The following is a 20,607-nucleotide window of genomic DNA, read 5'->3' on the forward strand; positions in this document are numbered from 1 at the left end:
ATGAATGGTCTTGGATCTCGACCGCCCCTCGGCCACTCGGCCTCACAGAAGCCACCTACAGGTAGGGTCGATGAGCTGCCAGGACCCAAACCTACAGGCAAGCAAGATGAACCTGAGCTCACATGGCCTTCAAATTCAGCTTCCTTCCATACTCTTGAGCGTTGACAGAGTTCAGTTTCCTGATCGTCAAGCCGGAGCTTACTGATGGGGAGACCCCACAGCGGGGCAACCCTGGCGAAAGTTGAGGGAAGTCACGACCCTGTTGCCCTGCCCGGAGGCCCCACAAAAGCCCCATCCCAGCCAATGATGAACCCAATGTTTGCAATCACTGGGGAGCTTTCCGGGGTGAGATACAGGGAGGACCACCCCGCATTCCGCTAACGGAGCTCACTGAGTTGCTCCGATGGTCGGCGCCGACGGCATGGAAGATGGCGGACAGCGATGCCATGGCGCTGAAAGACGTGTGTAAAAGTAAGCAAAAAATCCGAGGAGCTGCTGTCATCCGACAAGAAACCGCCGGTTACTGCTGAGTCGTGGCTGAATAAATACTTGACAAGGACATCATTTGGGCAGTTTGTTCAACATTTGGTCCAGGATTTTTTTTTCTGGTCCTCAGGGTTCTTCATCGGAGTGTCCGGTTCAAAGTTGCCACACGTCGTCAACCTCAACTCTTCTTCCCCTTCTTGTTCTTTTCCGTTTCCCGAGCTCCGAACAAGGAAATCATAAAAAAGGGAACCGGCCCCGGGAATCTGGAACTGTGTCTCCAAACGATAAAAAAAGCGCCGGGCCTTTTTAAAAGCACGCACTCGGCAGTCCGTTCACTTGCACCCTCCTTCCTCCACTAACACACCACAATACCTCGTCAACGTCACACAAGCAACACAGTACCGCAGAGTCGCAGGCCAAAATGCCGACCGCCGAGAGGACACCCCAGACCCTCTACGACAAGGTCTTCCAGGCCCATATCGTCGACGAGAAGCTCGACGGCACCATCCTCCTCTACATTGACCGGCATCTGGTCCACGAGGTCACATCACCCCAGGCCTTCGAGGGCCTCGAGGTCGCCGGCCGCAAGGTCAGGCGGCCCGACTGCACCCTCGCCACCACCGACCATGTAAGTCTGCCGCCCATCTTGGGGGGAAGCAACACAATTGCTGAGTACACCCGCTCCAGAACGTCCCCACCACCTCGAGGAAATCCCTCAAGGACATCGCCAGCTTCATCCAGGAGGAAGACTCGCGCACCCAGTGCGTCACCCTCGAAGAGAATGTCAAGAAGTTCGGCATCACATACTTTGGCCTGAGCGACAAGCGCCAGGGCATCGTGCACGTCATCGGCCCCGAGCAGGGCTTCACCCTGCCCGGCACCACCGTCGTGTGCGGCGACAGCCACACTTCGACCCATGGCGCCTTCGGCGCGCTTGCCTTCGGCATCGGCACCAGCGAGGTCGAGCACGTCCTGGCCACCCAATGCCTCATCACCAAGCGCAGCAAGAACATGAGGATACAGGTCGACGGCGAGCTGGCTCCGGGCGTCAGTTCCAAGGATGTCATCCTGCACGTCATCGGCAAGATCGGCACCGCCGGCGGCACCGGCGCTGTCATCGAGTTCTGCGGCTCCGTCATCCGCAACCTCAGCATGGAGGCCCGCATGAGCATCTGCAACATGTCCATCGAGGCCGGTGCCCGCGCCGGCATGGTCGCCCCTGACGAGACCACCTTCGAGTACCTCAAGGGCAAGCCCCTGGCTCCCAAGTACGGCTCTGAGGAGTGGGAGCGCGCCGTCGCCTACTGGAAGTCGCTGCGTTCCGACCCCGACGCCAAGTACGATATCGATGTTTTCATTGACGCCAAGGATATCGTTCCGACCGTCACCTGGGGCACCAGCCCGGAGGATGTCGTTCCCATCACGGGCGTTGTTCCGGACCCGGAGACCTTCCCGACTGAGAACAAGCGCGCCGCCGGCCGGCGCATGCTCGAGTACATGGGCCTCAAGCCCGGCACCCCGATGGAGGAGATCCAGGTCGACAAGGTCTTCATCGGCTCTTGCACCAATTCGCGCATCGAGGACCTGCGCGCCGCCGCTCAGGTCGTCAAGGGCAAGAAGGTTGCCCCCAACATCAAGCGTGCCATGATCGTCCCCGGTTCCGGTCTCGTCAAGGAGCAGGCCGAGCGCGAAGGTCTCGACAAGATCTTCCTCGATGCCGGCTTCGAGTGGCGCGAGGCCGGCTGCTCCATGTGCCTGGGCATGAACCCGGACATCCTGTCGCCCAAGGAGCGCTGCGCCAGCACCAGCAACCGCAACTTCGAGGGCCGTCAGGGCGCCCAGGGCCGCACTCACCTCATGTCCCCCGTCATGGCTGCCGCTGCCGCCATCGCCGGTCACCTCGCCGACGTCCGCAAGATCGCCGAATACAAGGCCAGCCCCCACATCGAAGCCGCCGTCACCCCCGAACCCTTCCGCACGCCGACCCCGCCTGCCCACCCAGACGAGCGCATCGAGACGGACGACGCCGAGAAGGAAGCTCTGGCCGACCAGCCCGAGGACTCGTCCCCGCAGGTCAACACGAGCGTCACGCACAGCGGCGCTGCGTCAGCCGCGTCGGGTGGCGCCTCGGGCTCGGGCGGCCTGCCCAAGTTCACCGTCCTCCGTGGCATCGCAGCGCCCATGGAGAGACCCAACATCGACACGGACGCCATCATCCCCAAGCAGTTCCTCAAGACCATCAAGCGCACGGGCCTGGGCAACGCCCTCTTTTACGAGTGGCGCTACCTCGAGCCGGGCGTCGAGAACCCCGAGTTCGTGCTCAACCGCGAGCCGTACCGCAAGGCCAAGATCATTGTGTGCACCGGCCCCAACTTCGGCTGCGGCTCGTCACGAGAGCACGCCCCCTGGGCGCTGCGCGATTTCGGCGTGCAGAGCATCATCGCCCCGTCGTTTGCCGACATCTTCTTCAACAACAGCTTCAAGAACGGCATGCTCCCCATCGCGCTCAAGGACCAGGCGGCGCTGGAGCGCGTGCACGCCGAGGCGGCCGCGGGCCGGGAGCTCGAGATCGACCTGCCCGCGCAGGTGATTCGCGACCAAGACGGCAACGAGCTGTGCAAGTTCGAGGTGGAGGAGTTTCGGAAGCACTGCCTCGTCAACGGGCTCGACGACATTGGGCTGACGATGCAGCTCGAGGACAAGATTGCCGAGTACGAGCGCCGCATGTCCAAGGAGACGCCATGGCTGGACGGCCGCGGGTATCTGAAGCGCAAGGGCCAGGGCGGCAGGCTGGCGGTCAAGCCGGCGCCGGTGCCGAAGACGAATCGCGGCGAGGTGAAGACGGAGCCGTTGGAGTGGTAGTTGATAAAGGAAAGGTGGTAACTTTTGAAAAGTGTGTGAGGAGGGGCTTGAAAATGGGGTTAGGGGTAGGGGTAGTTATGAGGGTTAGGGTGTGATTGGGTGAGAGTGAGCGGAAGCTGTCATGATACCTGGCTGGGAGTGGGTGATGGGTATGGTTTGCGCGATGGTCTCTTGTTTCTGTCTACCATTTGGTTGAAAGTTCTGGTCTCGATTTTTTTGTTGCTGCCAGAGTTGTCGTCATCGTCACCTCGCTTGAGAGGAAAGAAGAGGAAAAACAAGAAAATAGGACTTTTTGGTCGTCGTTGATGATTGAAATCTCGTCGTCTTGTTTTCGTTGTTAGTCTTGGGTTGGTTGCTTACGTACCGAGCTGTTTCACAATGGCTGTTTTGGGGAGGTGAAAAAGGGAGGGAAGCAAAAAGTGTGTATTAAAAAGCATAACGGACTCGAGGGAGAGACTTGGTCAAGGGGTTGAATTGATCGTGAGGATCTTTAGGAGGGAGACTGAGTGAGCAAAAATTGATGAATTTGGTGTTATTGGTCTGGGAGACTTTCTCGCACCTCTAATAATCCACCACATGAGGTATTTTGAACAACGGCAGCTCCTCGGTCATGATCAGGATGGCTTACAAGCGAGGGCTAATACAAGAGTATATACAACGACAGCCTCTCTTTTTCCACCCGTCCCCCTGACTTAACGAAATATCGACCTTGGCCAGCTAATTACCCGAGTCAGCAAAGGAAATGTTGATGTTGCGAGTAACTATGCCAATGTGGCACGTGATTCCGACCTTTTCCCTGTGGTAGGTCATCTTATTATTGACTCTGTACCGCTTGGCCTGGTATGAACCGTTTGACACATCTGAATCTCGAAGTTCGCACATTCGCTGATGGGAAGCGTGTTACCCGCAGAAATAGGGGCTATTCTAGAGATAGAAACCTATCTGGGCTGAAGCCTGACGGTCTCCAGGGACGTCTGCACTCCGCTGGGTACCCGATTCTGTATTTCCACCTTCTGCTGCACACAATGGAATCTAACAGAACAAAATATGCGTATATCTGCCTCATTGGATTAGGTGGACATCCTCAGAACGCTTCTGTTTTTAATAATGGACGTGACCGTTGGATAGATACCTGGACATTTCCTGTCAGAGCGTTACTGGTTCGCGGACAGGCAGCTGTCACCGACGACGCCGTGTACAGGTTTGGGACGGCGTTCTTGCCTTGTATCGCGTCAAATACATCAAAGCCATAAAATAGAGTAGCGAGGAAATGAAAATAACTCTGATCTCTCATGATCTTGTGGCTGCTTGGATGTAGGTACCTGTCGTTGTGCCTAGAGTATTTGATCCTCGTGATATCCCGGCCAAACCGGGCTTGGCATTCCGGGTCCAGAGGTCCGGAGCTAGCTCCGGCTCCGGCTGATTCGACACGGCACGGAGGTTTGATGCCGGCCCCACCCTGGCTTGGCCCGGAGAACCCCGGTTAAAGTCACTTCATTCCGTGGGCACTAAAACATCCGCACAAGATCCATGATGATGAGATCGGCCCAAGCCAGTCATGTCTTTGTTGTCTGTAATGATGTAAGTTTGCCACCCTTTCGGGCATGTTGTGCGCGTCAGGGTTGGCGCAAATTGCACCAACACAGCCCCTGTGGCTCTGTCGCTCCAAGGTCTCTGGCGCCGACTCCCGTGAGCCCAGGGCAAGAGCAAAGGAAAGCAGGGCGTCAAAAGAAGGTTCAAAATACATGAGCAGGCCAATTGCAACCGGCGTTTTATGCCAGACAGGGGTTTTGCCAACAAGAAAGCCAAAGCGCGACTCCCTCAGAGCTGACGTTCTTCAATCGCAGGAGAGCGTGGAGCAAACAAGACGACAACCTGCATGGTGAGGCACTCGGTGAGTCCGATGGACGTTTATAAAGTGGCTGGGTGCCCTGGAGCAACTTCCCTTTTCGTCTGGTTTACAATCTGGACCCAGCCGCATGGTCTGATTCTCTGGTCCAGCTGGATGCCGTATCTGCCGCGTCGGCCTGTGATCCTGCCATCACCACCAACAGCTGCGGCTCCCATACAGAAAGACACAGCCAAGGGAGGGGTAACTCAATCTCGCACCTGATCGTCGACTTTTCTCGAGCACCAAGGCAAATCGGACTTGTCGTGGCTCCGCATGTTAACACGAAGTACCTATTGATGCAAGCTTGCCACCTCGCCTGGCTGTGACGAGACTAAGCGACCACAGCACAACATGCACTGCCAATGGCGTAAGTTATCGCATACTTGATAAGCCTGTTGAAAATTGGGACAGGGCGGTCTAGACGTCCAAACGTGATGGAGCTGTTGGGCTTCCAGTGGCTGGCCCGAAGACTTGCGGCCAACATTGGTGACAAAACCAGATCTGAGTCAGTGAGGCTATCGATGCTGCGCCTATAGGAAGTATCCACGAGGCCAGGGCGTTTCCAAACTTGAGCAACAGCTGCCTGCCCCGGATGCAAAAGCGAATGGGATGGGCTTGCGTGTCGTTCCTTGTCCTCACAGCGCCTCTATGTCCTGAATTATTTAACTGGCTGTTTCCCTGCCCTTTCGGTCCAGCAAGCCATCAGCCGTCTTTCAAATCACGCCCTTTCTACATGCTCATCAGTCTTGTCCCGCTCCTCACTGCTTGATGTCACTCCGAGACGTCAGATTCGCCTTTGGCCCCGAGCCAGGGAGTTACATCCTTGGTGCTCCAGGGCTGTTCCGAATGCAAGTGTCATCTTAGGGCCTTGTGGTCATGTCTTGGAGGCGTCTGGTCTGACCTGCTGGTGTACTAGGCGCGGCATCTCCGCGGCGATGCGGGCGCTCAGCGATGGCGTCAACAACGTCAAGCGATTGCACTGGGCAGCAGTTGGCGATAACAACCGTGTCGTGTGCTACTACACGAACAGCGGAGGGACTTGGATTGGTAGGTTTTGGACAATTCAGGCTCATAAATATCCATCTTCGTCTCATTGACCAAAATTCCAACTTAAATAGAGGCCTCACCTCAATTCAAATATAGCCACCAGACTTCCTACGCCTTCGTCAAGTCGAGGGACCGGCTGGGCCTCTTGAAGAACTCGACCGTAACGATAGGCCCGAGAGACGCCATCGTTGTCTGCATCCCGGACAATGACGACGTTTGGATGGACAACGTTGACCCGGACATCGAAGCCGAAATTTTGGAGTTCATCAAGTTTCGTTACCTTCGTCAAGTTGCGCTCGGGGTTGACGGTGCATATGTCATGCTTTCCACGCGTGGCGCGCCCACGTGGAACCTGCGTGGGAAGTATCCTCAGTTGGACAGAATTTTGGGATCACCTGAGACACAAGCAAAGAGAGTCCGGGTATGTACGCCCTGTTCTAAGTTCAGTCTAGGTATTACTGATACTCCATAATCATGCTTGGATTGCAAGCTAACAAGATCATGTACTTATAGTATCTTGCGCTGAATCCATGGCGAGCGGGAGAGTTCTTCTTGGTCCTGAACGACGGTACCATCCATTGGCAACTTGACTTCGGCATCCTACACCAGGTCCATGCCATCTTGACAGAATATGAAGGCAAGCAAAACACAAGACCCCATCCACTCACCCTCCCCGACTTATCCTAACCTATATCCTTCCTAGCATCCATTGAGAACTCCGGGCCAGCAAGCGGCTTGGTTGATGATAGGCCGCGACACAGCTTGTCTCCAGACCTACAACGCGCCCTTACTGAATCCATCGAACGCGCCTTTACTAGATCCCTCGAACGCGCCTTTATTCGATAACGACAAATCATCCTTGCTGAATGCCAACAACGCGCCTATATTGAATGCCGGCAACGCATGATTGCAAGTCCGCAACACAGCCGGTCTCCAAGCCCACAGCGCAACTTGATCGACAACCCGCAACGTGACCTGACCACGAGCCCAGAACGCAGTCCGACCCCGACGGCGAAACAAGACCCCCCTCCTCCGAGTCCCCAGCGCGACCTACCACTTGCTCGTCCTCCCGCCCCGCCTCCCCTGAGCCAAGTGGAAACATGTCTCCTGAGCGACGACAAGCTCTCCTTCCTCAACAAGTTGGACAAAACCACTCGGAACAAAGTGAACAAGGTCCTCCTGGAATACTTCCAGCAGCACCGAGCCGAGCTGGTCCCAGTGAAAAAGCCGTGGCGCGTGCGCGTGCGCGAACATCTCAAAAAGTCCAGGGTGCGCGCGTTCCTCAGGAGGATCTTAGAGCATGTTGTCGGGGGCACGCTGGCTGGGATCATTTCAAACATTGTCTCTGCCGGTTTGATCATTCTCATGTTTTGAGACGGGGAATTCACTTGGCTGTTCCGCGCGATCTCGTGGATGTTGACAGCGCAGGTCCTTCTGGTGCAATTACGGATAGAGCTTTGGAATAATTAGAGTCCAAGTTGAACTTGATGAATTAATACAGTGTGAGTTGACACGGGTGGCCACTTGCAGAGAGTAAATTGAATATATTGGTGTTGCTGTCCCCGGAGGACTTCGCCCTCTTCCTTCCTCTTATACGTTGGGGGTATAACCATCCTCATAATAAAGCGTAACCCAGGAACTTTGAAAACAAACCACAAGACGAGACGAGACCATCACAGGAAGGGGAATCAAGCCTCAACAACCAGACTCCAGAATCCACAGCCATCTACGCATGTGTTGTATATCACGCCCAGTGATATCCGAGCAACCCCAGGACCCCTAAGAATCCCAAACCAACCACTATGCTGTAGTTCAAAATATCCCCGATAGACACTCCCCAGAAAACCAAAGACATAACTCAGTCACATATTCCATTCACATATCCATAGCTCATTCAAAAGCAAAATGTGTCCCCATACACATACACACCTTAAAGGGACCCCCTGTTCCCACTGACCTGTGCAACGTAATATCAATACCCAACAAACCACTTCTCCATCCTCTTTCAAATCCCCCCACCTCCGTAATACCCGGCTGCATTGAACCCTCCCAACGACGTCATCTGGACCAAATAATCCCAATCCATCACCGGCGGCATGGGCTGGTCCTGCCCCGGCATTCCTCCTCCACTGCCGCCGCCGACCGGCACTGACCCTGACCCCGATCCAAACATGCCGGCACCCTGCGTGGGAGTTGGCGTGCTCTCGTAGCTGGCGGTGTACATCATCGCAGCTGTAGCAGCAGAACCGCCTGCGGGGTCGTCGTCTACGACCATGGGATTCCCACCCATGGCGCCGCCGCCGCCGGCTGAGGTAAGGGATGGTTGGGAGTGTTGAGGGTGGAGTTGTGGGGGTGTGTTTGAAGACTGGGCCATGGCGGAGTTTGCGGGAGAAGAATACATCGATGTGGGAGCCCTGCCGACAGAAGACACGGCCATGTTGTTCATTCCGACGGCGGTGGACATGCCGCCTGGATTCGGTGTTGGCGCCGCGCTGGCGAGCGAGCTGGTGTGTGGTGAAATTCCGGGCTGAGGGTGGATTGCATGGGGTACGGGCGCGTTGTTCATGCCGGCGCTGGCAGACGGGTGGCGTGGAGGGTATTGAGATGGATCTTGCTGTTGTTGTTGCTGCTGCTGCGGTTGCTGCTGTTGCTGTTGCGGTAGTTGTGGTTGTGGCTGTTGCGGCGGTGCGGTAAGCTTTGCGGACATTCCCAGCGCATTCCTCAACAACTGGACGACCTGGGGTGTTTCTAGAATTCGGCCGTTCTGCAACTCGGCCGCCTCTCGCGCGTCCCAGGCCTTGACCAAATACCGCCCAAAGGCGATGTGTAGAGGATTGCGGTTGAGGCGGCGCAGCAGGCCGCGGCGTTCGTGGTTCTCAATCATGACGTCCCAAGCGCGCTCGCAGAGCTCGCCCGTGGTACGATGCCGCAGTTCCGAGACCAGGCAGAGATAGCCTGGCAACGGGAAGTGGGCGTACGTGTACCACCGGAAGCCCTTGATGGACTCGGCGCTCTGGAGAAGGTTGTCATACTCGATCATTCGCAGGGCTTCCAGAAAGTAGCTGTCGCGCTCCGCCTGGGAGATATTGTCTGAGTTGGCGCTGCGGCACAGGAAATCGATGATGCGCAGCTTGCAGAGATTTTGGCGCGTCATGAGTATCGTGAAATACTGGAGCGGAACCTTCGTATCGCACTGCTTGAGGTAGACGTTCTCCATGTAAGCGCAGAATGCAGCAAGGTCGTTTGGCAGATGCTGGTTTGTCACATGAGAAATAACGTCGGTCGACGAGGGTGACTGGTTGTCGTAATGGACAATGGGCTTCTGAATCGGCCCTCCTCCTGGGGTAGAGACGCTCTGGCGGACAGAATCAGGACACGCAGCCACGGTGAGCTCGATGCGGGTAAGAGCAAATGTCATCTCGGTCGAGCCGGCGTAAGACGCGGGCGGAACCTTGGCCTGTATGTTCAAGTCTGAGTCGTTGATATTGAGAGGCAAGCGCGTGGTGGTTGCGCAAGACGAGAGGATTGTCATGGCTGAGCCCGTGATCTCGGCGATGCGCTTGTCGAAGACGACAATCTGCCACCAGAGTCGACGCCGCTGTTCGACCTCGAATGGTGACATATTGGAGTCGATGCCATCGCGATGCAGGTTCAGTCGCGTGGCTATGCGAAAGGCCAGGCCGAGGAGGGTGTACAAGGACCGAGGGTCGACAAAGGGGCGGGCCGATAACTGGATAGGTATGCATGTTAGCTGAGATGGAATCGAGAACAACCTTGGGCCAAGTAAAGAGACGTGTGAGTACCAAGTAGAGAAAGAAAGCTTGTAGAACGGCCAACTCTGTAGATTTCATGAACTCGGCATTGACCAGGGCTTGCTGGGTGGCGTTATGGTACCTGCCCAGCAGAATGGATCGATCCTCACCAAACATGGTCTGGACCTCGTCCTCGGTCAGCGAGGTAACGGCGGAGAAGTAGATGGCGAACATCAAAGCCTCGAGGGGCCGAGAAATTTTGGAAGGGTTGGCGCTGGCGCTGATAATGTCGGCCTGCAGGGTAGGGGTGTGGGTGATTTTGAGGAGCGGGTTGACATTGCTGATGTAGACCTGCCATAGCTGGAACATCTGAATAGGGGATGGGTGAGCACTGGTTACGCTGGCCGGAGCTCCGCCGACCATGAAGGGGAAGCCGTCGCCGCTCCCAAACATGGTGTCAAAGGCGTTGTGAATGGTAGGGCCATTGTGTTCTTCGTCCGACGAGTCGTCGTCGGCCGAACCTCGATACTGTTACTCATGCATCAGAGATGCTGCTCAGACAAGGGAAGATGGGAGAGGGTAACAGGGAGGCTGAACAAGGACTAGCTTATGGACACCAGTCATGAACACCTTCCTTCAAACTTCGCCGGGATGTACCATACCTGGTGAATGTTTGAGGGGCCTGTTTGCCTGTATTCAGAAGAAGAAAACAATGTTAGTTAAAGGAGAAACGCAAGGACATGCGACAGCAGCAAACTCACTTCCCACGGCCGCCGGCGGCAGGAGAGACATGGTCGTTGGAGCTTGACGGCGAGGCCTTGAGGGCGATAAGATCCTGCTCAAGGTCTGCGATGTCGTCTCCAAGATCCATCGGCTTGAACTGCTGACCGATTGGCTCAAAGTCGACGCCGGCTTGCGACAAGAGCGATTCATACTTTCGAAGGCGCTCAATGAGGTCTCGTTCATGGGGCTTCTTCTTTCTCCGACGGGGCGGTTGTGGCGGCACCACGCGACACTCGACCTGTGCCTTGACGCAGTTCGCACATGGCTTCTGTTTGTCGCATCTCACTTTGCGCTGCTGACAGAGGACGCATGAGTGGCCCCGGGTCAGCTTGACAGCCGGTTCCGGGGCCGAGACCCGGAGAGGGGACGGCGGGCCTTGTGGTGGCGGCGGAGGCGGCGGTTCGGAGACGGGCTGTTCCGACGCCATTGTGGCGGTTTATTCCCCGGTGGTGACGGTGTCGGACGTATGGTGCTGCGAGCTGCCCGGCCCCGAGCGGTTGGAAGACTGCCGGGCCGTGCTTCGGGTCCGAAGGTGATGTATGTTGCCGGGCGCCACAGCCAACCCACTCCGGAGGTAATTATTGTGTGGGGATTTCCTGTCTTTGCAGCTTCAAGACCCCCTGGGATTCGGCCTTCGGTTGCCCCCACCGCCCCAAAGCTCCTCTCTTTGTTTAGGTACAGCACGGGTGGTTCGAGGTCGAGCCTTGTCCGCTGCGAGCTGTCCCCACGACACCACTTCGGCAGCGAGTCCCGATCCCAGCGCAGACCCGCCCAGTGGAGTGTGAGGACTTGGTGGTAGGCAGGCAAGAGAGGAACAGGTGGGAGGAGAGCTGCAGAGGAGGCGGACCTAAGATGTTGAGACGGGGGTGATTGTTCTCCTGCAGTGCTATGTCCTTCACCGAAGGATCCCCGACGGTGCCAATCCCGGAATAACGTCGGATGCAGCACCCGCACCCTGCACAAGCATCAGCAGCCCCAAACCACTGGGAAGGTCATAAGAATACAGATAATAGTGCAGTGAGCACAGGCATCAGAGCGTCTGATGACTGATCGTTCTTTTGAGGTCGTTTCCACACGTATTCTTTGACGTTGACAAGGAGGCGACAGATGGAATGGGCGCGGTTGAGCGGCGGGCTAGTGTATGACAGTCGCCAACCGAAGACAAGGCGGGGAGGGCAGCAGCCGACACCCAGGGTCGGGTCCCGTGCGACCGAGAGGGGATAACCCCCAATGCTCAACAGGAGAGAGGAGTATAACTAGTGCTGGCGCCAACACAATCGCAGGATTCAATGGAGGGGTCAAAGTGGATGAGAGGTGGAAATGCCAAGTTAGTTCGCAGATACAGATGGTTAGTGGGTAGCGTCGTAGCGGGACGCCCGCCGCGGCACAAGAAAAAAATCAAGGTTGGGGACCTAGCGTAGCGGCTGCGGCCCAGCAGCGAGGTGGGTTGATGCCGTGGCCTGTGTGTGGTGGTAGTGAGAGGAACATTTGGATCCGAGCCCTTGGTTCGTTCGAGTGCCCCAGATTACCTAACGTTCACCTAAGGCTGTTGAGCTCTGCCGAGCCATACGTGTCCGACGTGGTTGTTTGTGATCGATCTTGTGGGAGAGGGGGCTGAGGTGGTCGAGGCCTCGGTTCCCGCCGCAGACCGCCAGATGCTTGGATTGGAAGCGCTTTTAGTGAGACCGGGACGGGACCTAAGGGCACTGCCCTGGAACTGGAACCCGCAGAAAAAGAATTTCCAGGTTGGAAACAAATGACTGGGCCTCTACTACCTTACACCCAAAGGATTGGGATGTGACTTCCCCGTTCGCCTCTCCCACTCTTCTGGCTGCCCCCTTCCGCGCTGCCGCTGTTGACAAGCAGATGTATTTTGGGTCCAACTTCATGGCAGGTGTGCGGCTGCTCCGTAGTGTTTGACATTGGCAACCAAAGACATGGGTTCCCCCACGGCGATTTTCATTCTCCACGGTTCTGTACTTGGCACTTTATCTCTTCCTGGCCTAGCTCCGGGTTTTGACTCTTCGAACTCCAAGCTCCATCGCAACGTCAACTTCACCTTTTCATCCACCTCAGTCCGACGAAGGTCTCCCAGAGAGTTGCAATTTTACGGTCTGGCATCATCAATCCCGATGGCAACTCTCAAAAGTAGCGTATTGTACAAGGGAATATGCTTTCTTGGTTGTTTGGCCTGGAGTGACGGGCTCCAGTGTATCCGTCTGGTCGCAGGTGGAGTAATGAGCTCCCGGGAACAAGGCCGAGATGTCACCGGGCCTGAGCCGGCGATGTCGGCAAGTCCGCCGTGCAGCCCCGGCCCGGGGCCCGTTTGCCGGAGTTTCTTCCGGCCCCACCTCACCGATCTCCCCCGGCCGGGCCCGTCTCCGATGACATGATTAAACCCATGCATGGATGGCTCTCCTCTTCGGCTCATGAATGGAGGTCTCGAAGCACGTCTCTGGTTCACCGAGACTTATTCTACTCTCCCGCATGCCTGGAGCTTGCGGTTGAGTAACAAGTATACAGACTACCTACTAACGTACCTACCTACCTGAGGTACATACACTCGATCTCGAAATCTGTCACACAGATCGTGTGTCCAAGATAACTCGAAAAATAAAATTCCAGGTGTTTGGTGCTCGCACGTCGGTGAGGAGTCTCTTGAGCTGACAAAGCCTTATACGTTCGGGACCGAGCCCTTGCCGCCCCATGCCCGAATCTCCAGCCTTCCATGCAAATGCAGGGCCAAGCAGCTCGTTGCTGGGATTGATGATTCATACATAAAATGGCCAAAATACATAATTCAACTACCAGGCGAGGGAAATATATTGTATGGAGATCGTATCTCAGCTCCCTCCGATTCCTGTTTTTGGACTTCCCCATCGGACATCCCACCCAATCACTACTGAATCCGGTCCCAACCCAAGCTCCGATCGCCGTGAGTCGCGGCAGTCGGAGGTTAGGAGCTGCCGAAATCAAGATCCAAGATAGCTCACCACAGCCATCCGGACTCCATGACAGAAATGGATTCCGATACACCATGCAAGTTATCATGTCAAGTTCCCGCGCTGGAGGCCGATGGGGAAAAGTCAATGACCTAAGATATCTTTCACACAACCCTGTCCGACGAGACATGTCGGTTCGGGCGGGCTGTGTGTCCGTCAGCATGCTGATGAGAACTTGAGCCCTCACCTGGTCGTACATCTCACAGCATCCTCCTGTAATCCCATATAACACGCGCACAGGAGGCCATCACTCAAGGGGGAATGAATGGGGTACCATGAAGTTGGGCTGGTTCCACGACCGACGATATCTCCTATTTTGATATCACTTCTTTTCGTGGTTAACGGACTATTTCTTCAGTGACCTTGACACCTTTGGTCTTGTTAGCTCTTGGTGGTTATCTCTGAAGCTACCATTGCTTCACCCACGTTCTCACCATGGCCACCGCGCCATCACCCTCCTCCTCAACAATGTCTGTCGACAGCCGCCTCCCGACAAGACACCAACCGAACAAAAAAGGCGGCGAAAAGTCATCCTCCCCGGCACCGTCGATAACGCACGTCTCCTCCCCCAACCTCATTGAAACTCTAGAACAGAATCGTTCGCAACCCCAACCAGGTCCTCCCCAACCTCCCGGAGGCCATGATGGCGCCAACAACAATCCCCTCTACCAACCGCGAAGCATCCGCTTCTGGCTCATCATCCTCTGCAACTTCCTCGCCCTCTTCCTCGTCGCCCTCGACCGCACCATCATCGCCGTCGCCGTGCCCCGCATCACCGACGAGTTCCACTCCCTCAACGACATCGGCTGGTATGGCTCATCGTACATGCTCACCACGGCGTGCGCCCAGTTGCTGTTTGGGAGGATATACAAGTTTTACGACATGAAATGGACCTTTCTCCTCAGCGTCATCGTCTTCGAGATCGGCTCGACCATCTGCGGCGCCGCTCCCTCCTCGACCACCTTCATCCTCGGCCGGGCCATTGCCGGCCTCGGGTCGGCCGGGATTTTCGGCGGCTGTCTGTTGATCATGATCCCCATGGTTCCTTTGCACCGACGCCCGGCTTTTCAGGGCTTGTTTGGCGTGGTGTTTGGCGTCGCCTCCGCCCTTGGCCCGTTGATAGGCGGCGGCTTTACCGGGGCGGTCTCGTGGAGATGGTGCTTCTACATCAACCTGCCCATCGGTGCGGTGACGCTGGTATTCATGGTGTTCTTCTGGAACCCGCCTCGGTCGGTCGGGAAGAAGGAAGGGGGAGACAAAAAGCTGTCGGTGTACGGACACGTGCGGCGGCTGGATCCTCTGGGCATGTTCTTCTTCCTCCCGGGGACCGTGTGCCTGTTCGTCGCCTTCCAGTGGGGTGGTTCGACGTACCGATGGGATGAGTGGCGCGTGGTGTTGATGCTGGTCGTCTTTGGGGTCTGTTTCATCGCTTTTGTCGCCATTCAGATCCTGATGCCCGAGACCGCGTCCGTACCCCCAAGGATCATCACGCAGCGGAGTGTTGCGTTCGGCAACGCCTTTACCTTCTTCCTGGCCGGCTCGATGCTGATGCTGGTGTACTACGTGCCCATCTGGTGTAAGTCATCCTTCACCTATTCCGTTTGATAGCCAAAAAGCTGACCCCGTCCCCAGTCCAAACCGTCAAGCAAGTCGCCCCCTTCACCTCCGGCATCAACACACTCCCTCTCGTTATGAGCTTGGTCTTATCGAGCCTCATCTCCGGCGCATTGACCCAAAAGATTGGCTACTACGTCCCGTCCATGCTCGCGTCGCCAACCTTCATGGCCATCGGTAACGGCCTGCTCTCGAGCCTGAACGTGGACAGCCCAACCTCGCACTGGGTTTCCTTCCAGTTCGTGTCCGGCTTCGGCCTCGGGTTCGGCATGCAGACCTCCGGCCTGGCCATCCAGACTGTTCTGCCACGCGAGGACATCAGCATCGGAATCGCGACCAACTTCTTCGTCCAGCAGCTGGGCGGCGCCGTGTTTACCGCGGTCGGGCAGACCATCTTGACCAACGTGTTGGTGAGCAGGCTGGGGCCTTTGTTTCCGGACCCTGGGGACGGTCGGCCGCCGGGGTTTATCGTGCACGAAGGAGCGACGCAGCTGACGGAGCTCGTCGCGCCGGCGGATAAGCCGCTGGTGGTGGAGGCGTACAATGCGGCGTGCCACATCATCTTCTTGGTCGCCATGGGGTTGGCGTTTGCGTCGTTGGCCTGCGCGTTGGGCATGGAGTGGAAGACTATCAAGAAGGGCGAGTTCAAGCCGCCAGCTTCTCCTGAAGGTGGCCAGTTGTCGCCGCCGCCACAGCAACCAACACCTCCCTCCTCTGCTCCTGGAACGGCCGTGAAGGAGACCGGTCAACCTCCTGCGCCCAACACCTTAGCCTCCAACTTGACACCCGATTCCAATCCCCCATCCTCCTCATCCACTACGCCCTCATCCCAGGAACCTACAACCACCACCGTACCCCCTCGACTGAACGTCGAGCTCGTCGACGACGACGATCCCAACAACAGTAACAACAACCACAACAACAACCACAACAACAACCACAACAACAACAACAACAACAACAACAACCGCTGGAGCTGGGCACTTCCGAGATCCAGGAACAGCAAACCTAACCGCCGCAGCGGGCGGGGCGGCAGGACTTGGGGCTGGGACGGCCCGAGCCAAGGTCCAGACACCCAGTTCGCCACGGGAGAGGAGGAACAGCAAGGCAAAGAGCTGAAGCGGTTTTCCCGGCAGAGCCTGACAGGCGACGTGCTGATCGCAGCGGAGGTCGGGTTGGCGCCGCCTCCGCTGGCCGAGGTGCGAGGGGAGGAGCGGCACAGGCTGGGTCCATACTATTATCATCCCGCCAGTCTGGATCCATACCATCATTATCACCATCATCATCATCCTGCCAACATGCCTTATCCTTATCTGTACCCCTCCCGCCCTGGCCCATCCTATCCAGCAGCGCCGACAGTCCCCTACCCTCCGCCGTTCCTTTACCACCACCAGCAGCAGCAACACCTCCTAACACCCCCCCAACCGGCCCCCTCTCCCAGACCGTCCAGGAACAACCTCTCCTCCTCCCCCCCCTCCTCCTCTCCCTTCTCCTCCTCCTCCTCCCCTGCCAACAGCAACCCCTCCCTCAGCAACACCAGCACCGGCTGTGCTTGCACCTGCCACTGCGGTGGCAGCACAGGCCAAAACCCCTTCCTCTCCAAAGAAGACGAAGAACAAGAAGTCCGTTATACCCCATACCGGCCCAGAGACCGCAAACGCAACCGCAACGGGCTGATCCTCACCACCATCAACAACGACAATGACAATGCTAATACCAGATCCACCACCCCTCCCTCCCCACGCCTCTCCGCGGCGCTTCAAGACTGGGTGCGGTACACTGCGGCGCCGACGCTGTCTAAGTTGTACGAGACGGTTGTTGTTTCAGAAAAAGGGAAGAGGGAGGAGGAAGAGGGGCGGTTTATTTAGTTGAGGGTTGATTTGTTAGGATGAAATGGCTGGGATGGTTTGGGTTTGGGAAGGGATAGGGCTCCGTTGGTCGGGTCATGTTATCATCGTTGTTGATATGTGTTGATAGGTCATGGTCGTTCTGTTTCTTGTTCATGTAATTTATTTTTCTCTCTCTCTTCTTCTTTGTTTTTGTTATACCTATCCGGATTTAGTTACTCCTTTAGTTCACTTCACATCATGTCGTTATTTTCAAGGTTCAAGGTATTTGGTTCAGGGATTCAGGGGTACAGACATCATCACAAGATTGAGTGAATTATCTAGGGCCAAAAAGAAGGATTTCCGTTGAAACAGGGTTGCCAAATACAGTCGGAAGTTCATGAGGCATGCTTTTGGTATATAGGTACAACGAGTACAGTAGATACTATGTATCTAATGACATGGAGGGTGGATGATATGCTACAGCTAGTGCGGAGCGGAGCTTTCTCTCTCGAGGTTGGCCCAATCCAGTAAGTACCTGACACCTAGCCGAGATCTCTTCAAACACGCATAGAATACATATCCTGCGCCAATTGTTTGCTACCTCCGCCGGTAGCTGTCCCAGAGCCGTAGCGATGCTGTGGTGCCGAGATAAGAGTGTCGTGAATACCTGCTGCCGATGCCGTCATCCTTCGTCGTATTTGTTGGTTGTTGAGCAAGAGTGTGTAGTGGTGGGTGGATGTTGTACAGATCGTAGGTTGGTTGGTACAAGGGTAAAAATGTACACTGGCGCACTGGTACGCCGCCTCCTCCTGATCGCTTCCCGTCCGTCCATTTTCCGCCCATCTCGCCATCTATCGTCTCATTCATCTATCCATTCATCGGTCCATTCATTCATTCCTCCGTCTATCTACCTGTCCAAATCCGTCCTTCATGGGGCAGTTCCTGGCTACATTCCCAGAACTGGTGGGTACCTAGGTAGGTTCATGGAGAGGAAAGGTTAGGGGTATCATGAAGATCCGGAACCCGGCTTCTTCGACCCATCGTCACTGCCGTCTTCCGGCTTTTGCTGATGGGCCGGGTGATTGGTGAGGTTATGCCAGAGGGACTTGAGAAAACCCTCCGTCTTGTGCGCGTCGGGGTTGTTGTCGTCAGGAGACCTGTTCATGTTGGGCCACCGCTCAAGTTAGCAAAGGCGCGCGCGTCGCTATTTCGGATGTCTCATGGGGAGAAAGAAAGAGACTGGGTCAAACCGGCAACCTACGTCTTGTGCAAGTTCATGATCCTCTTCGCCGTCTTGTCACCCATCTCATCCGCCAACATCTCCACCAACGCGCGCTGGTTCGAGGTCAAATACTTGGGCATGGCGACGCGGAACTCGACCTTGAGATCGCCCATGCCGCCGCGGCGGCCAAGCTTCGGCAAGCCCTTGCCCGCCAGAGTCATGCGGTCGCCGGTGCTGGTACCCGTGTTGACACGCACCCTGGCATCGCCGTCGAGCGTCGGGATGGTCACCTCACCGCCCAACAAAGCAGTCGTGAGCGGGATGGTGGCGGTGTACAGGATATCCGAGCCCTGGCGGCTGAAGCGCGGGTCGCGGGCAACCCTGACCGTGACATAGAGATCGCCCGGGGTGCCGCGAACGTCGGCGCCCTGGGCGCGGCCAGTCGGCGGGGCGTCGCCCTCTCCGGTCACGCGCAGACGCATGCCGTCCTCGATACCCCCGGGGATGTCGACGGTGATGGTCTTGCGCTCGCGCACGACACCATCGCCCTGGCAGGAGCGGCATTCGGAGCCGCGCGGGATGGACGAGCCGGAACCGCCGCAGCTCGGGCACGTGCTCGCCATCTGGAAGCCGCCCGACATGAAGTGCACACGGGTGCCGGTGCCGTGGCAGGTTGAGCAGCTGGAACGCTGGGTGCCGGGCCTGAGACCGCTGCCGCTGCAAGAGCGGCATTGAATGAGCGGGAGGATGGTGATGCTCTTGCTCGTGCCCTTGGCAGCCTCGGCGAAGGAGACCGTCACCTGCACCTCAATATCCTCACCATGGAGGATCTGGGTCCCAAACCCACCACGCCCGCCCCGGAATGCACCGCCCGTGAAGGCCGAGAAAATGTCGTCGAAGTTGATGTTGGCGCCGAAGCCTCCTTGGCCGAAGCCTGAGAAGCCTGAGAAGCCCGAGAAGGGGTGGCCGGCGCCCGGGCCGGGACCGGGACCCGCGGCGCTCGGGTCGAAGCCGGCGGCGCCGAACTGGTCGAATTGCTCCCTCTTCTTGGGATCCGAGAGGATCTCATAGGCACCCTGAATCTCGGCGAACTTGTCCTTGGCTCCGGGGTCCTTGTTTGTATCAGGGTGCCACTTCTTGGCCAGTCCGTAGTAGGCCTTCTTGATCTCGGCGGCTGTCGCGGTCTTGGGAACGCCCAGGATGCTGTAAGGGTCCTTGGGCGTGGCTAATAACCGGCTCGTGGTGTGGAAGAAGGCGTTCTGTTGGGTAGAAGCGCAGCCTGGAGCCTTGGAGGCTTGTACCCGGGGCCGATCGGCAGCCCATTTCGTCGACGGCGGGGTGCGAGGGGCAGGATATGATTTGGTTCCGGCGGGGTAGGAGGTGGAAGAAACGGGTCTGCGGGAACACTGAGGCTTTATCCTTGGCTGGCGGTAGGCCTGGGCAGTCGAGAGACAGCGCACCGGAAAAGCGGTGGCTTTGGGGAGGATGCTACTTGAGCTCATGTCGTAGTGGTGGTAGTCCTATGTCGTCTTGATCCTCGTCGGCTCTGTGCGGAAAACCCCGGCTTGCATGCCCGCAGCGACTTGCATGCAACCTGGCCTCTAGACTGCACCAGTGGGCTCTGGTATGGGTTGGGTTGTGGGCTAGATATCCGGAGTCGAAGACTTGTCCGAGGTTGAGAGGTGTTGGTGTTAGTGGTGGATGCAGAAATCTCAAGTCTTGAGAATTGCATTTCAAGAAGTCCTTCCGCTTCCGTCTTTTTTTTCTTGGGTCCGGCACCAAGAGCCTCATTGGCCGATTGGCCTCGCCGGCTTGGCGGGTTTGGGCCGACGAAGAGCGTGGCCAATGGCATCTCGAGTTTTGCCCCCGGCCCGCGCGAAGCTTCTGTGGAGCCTCCGTCTTCACGGTGGGGATCGACGGTGACGCTGACAAAACTTTGGGGCCGTCTCCAAAACTCCGCAGCCTTGTCTCCCGAATCAGTTGTGATTTCCGATAAGATAGCTGCTTGTTTTCTAAAGATGCTCTACGACAGCCCCGGTTGCAAAACAACAAGATCCTTAACGCCAGAAACCTGAACGCCTTCCTCCCATGCACCGACCGGATCCATCCCGGATGTACT

The 20,607-nt window shown here is 56.8% G+C and overlaps 8 protein-coding genes across 8 annotated transcripts; 4 read left to right on the forward strand and 4 right to left on the reverse strand.

The window, feature by feature from the left end:
- Positions 1-907: 907 nt before the first annotated feature.
- On the forward strand, positions 908-3,348 carry VTJ04DRAFT_4457 (uncharacterized protein; the record flags this gene model as incomplete). Its single annotated transcript, XM_069362467.1, has 2 exons — positions 908-1,114; positions 1,174-3,348. 2 exons carry the CDS (start codon positions 908-910, stop codon positions 3,346-3,348), a joined length of 2,382 nt encoding a protein of 793 aa, XP_069219411.1.
- A 119-nt stretch (positions 3,349-3,467) lies between these two features.
- On the reverse strand, positions 3,468-3,785 carry VTJ04DRAFT_4458 (uncharacterized protein; the record flags this gene model as incomplete). The annotated part of the gene is made up of 2 exons (XM_069362468.1): positions 3,468-3,636; positions 3,709-3,785. The coding sequence occupies 2 exons, from the start codon at positions 3,783-3,785 to the stop codon at positions 3,468-3,470; spliced, it is 246 nt and encodes an 81-aa protein (XP_069219412.1).
- A 2,222-nt stretch (positions 3,786-6,007) lies between these two features.
- Positions 6,008-7,132, forward strand: VTJ04DRAFT_4459 (uncharacterized protein; the record flags this gene model as incomplete). Its single annotated transcript, XM_069362469.1, has 5 exons — positions 6,008-6,087; positions 6,156-6,286; positions 6,358-6,707; positions 6,800-6,923; positions 6,990-7,132. The coding sequence occupies 5 exons, from the start codon at positions 6,008-6,010 to the stop codon at positions 7,130-7,132; spliced, it is 828 nt and encodes a 275-aa protein (XP_069219413.1).
- Positions 7,133-7,189: 57 nt separating this feature from the next.
- VTJ04DRAFT_4460 (uncharacterized protein) lies at positions 7,190-7,660 on the forward strand (the record flags this gene model as incomplete). The annotated part of the gene is made up of 1 exon (XM_069362471.1): positions 7,190-7,660. The coding sequence occupies one exon, from the start codon at positions 7,190-7,192 to the stop codon at positions 7,658-7,660; it is 471 nt and encodes a 156-aa protein (XP_069219414.1).
- Positions 7,661-8,291: 631 nt separating this feature from the next.
- VTJ04DRAFT_4461 (uncharacterized protein) lies at positions 8,292-11,248 on the reverse strand (the record flags this gene model as incomplete). Its single annotated transcript, XM_069362472.1, has 4 exons — positions 8,292-10,016; positions 10,090-10,566; positions 10,701-10,728; positions 10,800-11,248. 4 exons carry the CDS (start codon positions 11,246-11,248, stop codon positions 8,292-8,294), a joined length of 2,679 nt encoding a protein of 892 aa, XP_069219415.1.
- Positions 11,249-14,258: 3,010 nt separating this feature from the next.
- VTJ04DRAFT_4462 (uncharacterized protein) lies at positions 14,259-17,305 on the forward strand (the record flags this gene model as incomplete). Its single annotated transcript, XM_069362473.1, has 2 exons — positions 14,259-15,399; positions 15,456-17,305. 2 exons carry the CDS (start codon positions 14,259-14,261, stop codon positions 17,303-17,305), a joined length of 2,991 nt encoding a protein of 996 aa, XP_069219416.1.
- Positions 17,306-17,863: 558 nt separating this feature from the next.
- On the reverse strand, positions 17,864-18,133 carry VTJ04DRAFT_4463 (uncharacterized protein; the record flags this gene model as incomplete). The annotated part of the gene is made up of 1 exon (XM_069362474.1): positions 17,864-18,133. The coding sequence occupies one exon, from the start codon at positions 18,131-18,133 to the stop codon at positions 17,864-17,866; it is 270 nt and encodes an 89-aa protein (XP_069219417.1).
- Positions 18,134-18,272: 139 nt separating this feature from the next.
- On the reverse strand, positions 18,273-19,990 carry VTJ04DRAFT_4464 (uncharacterized protein; the record flags this gene model as incomplete). The annotated part of the gene is made up of 2 exons (XM_069362475.1): positions 18,273-18,423; positions 18,528-19,990. The coding sequence occupies 2 exons, from the start codon at positions 19,988-19,990 to the stop codon at positions 18,273-18,275; spliced, it is 1,614 nt and encodes a 537-aa protein (XP_069219418.1).
- Between the last annotated feature and the right edge of the window lie 617 nt (positions 19,991-20,607).

Source organism: Mycothermus thermophilus, assembly GCF_041956435.1.
Source record: "Mycothermus thermophilus strain CBS 625.91 unplaced genomic scaffold VTJ04scaffold_3, whole genome shotgun sequence".
NCBI classification, from domain to species: Eukaryota; Fungi; Ascomycota; class Sordariomycetes; order Sordariales; family Chaetomiaceae; genus Mycothermus; species Mycothermus thermophilus.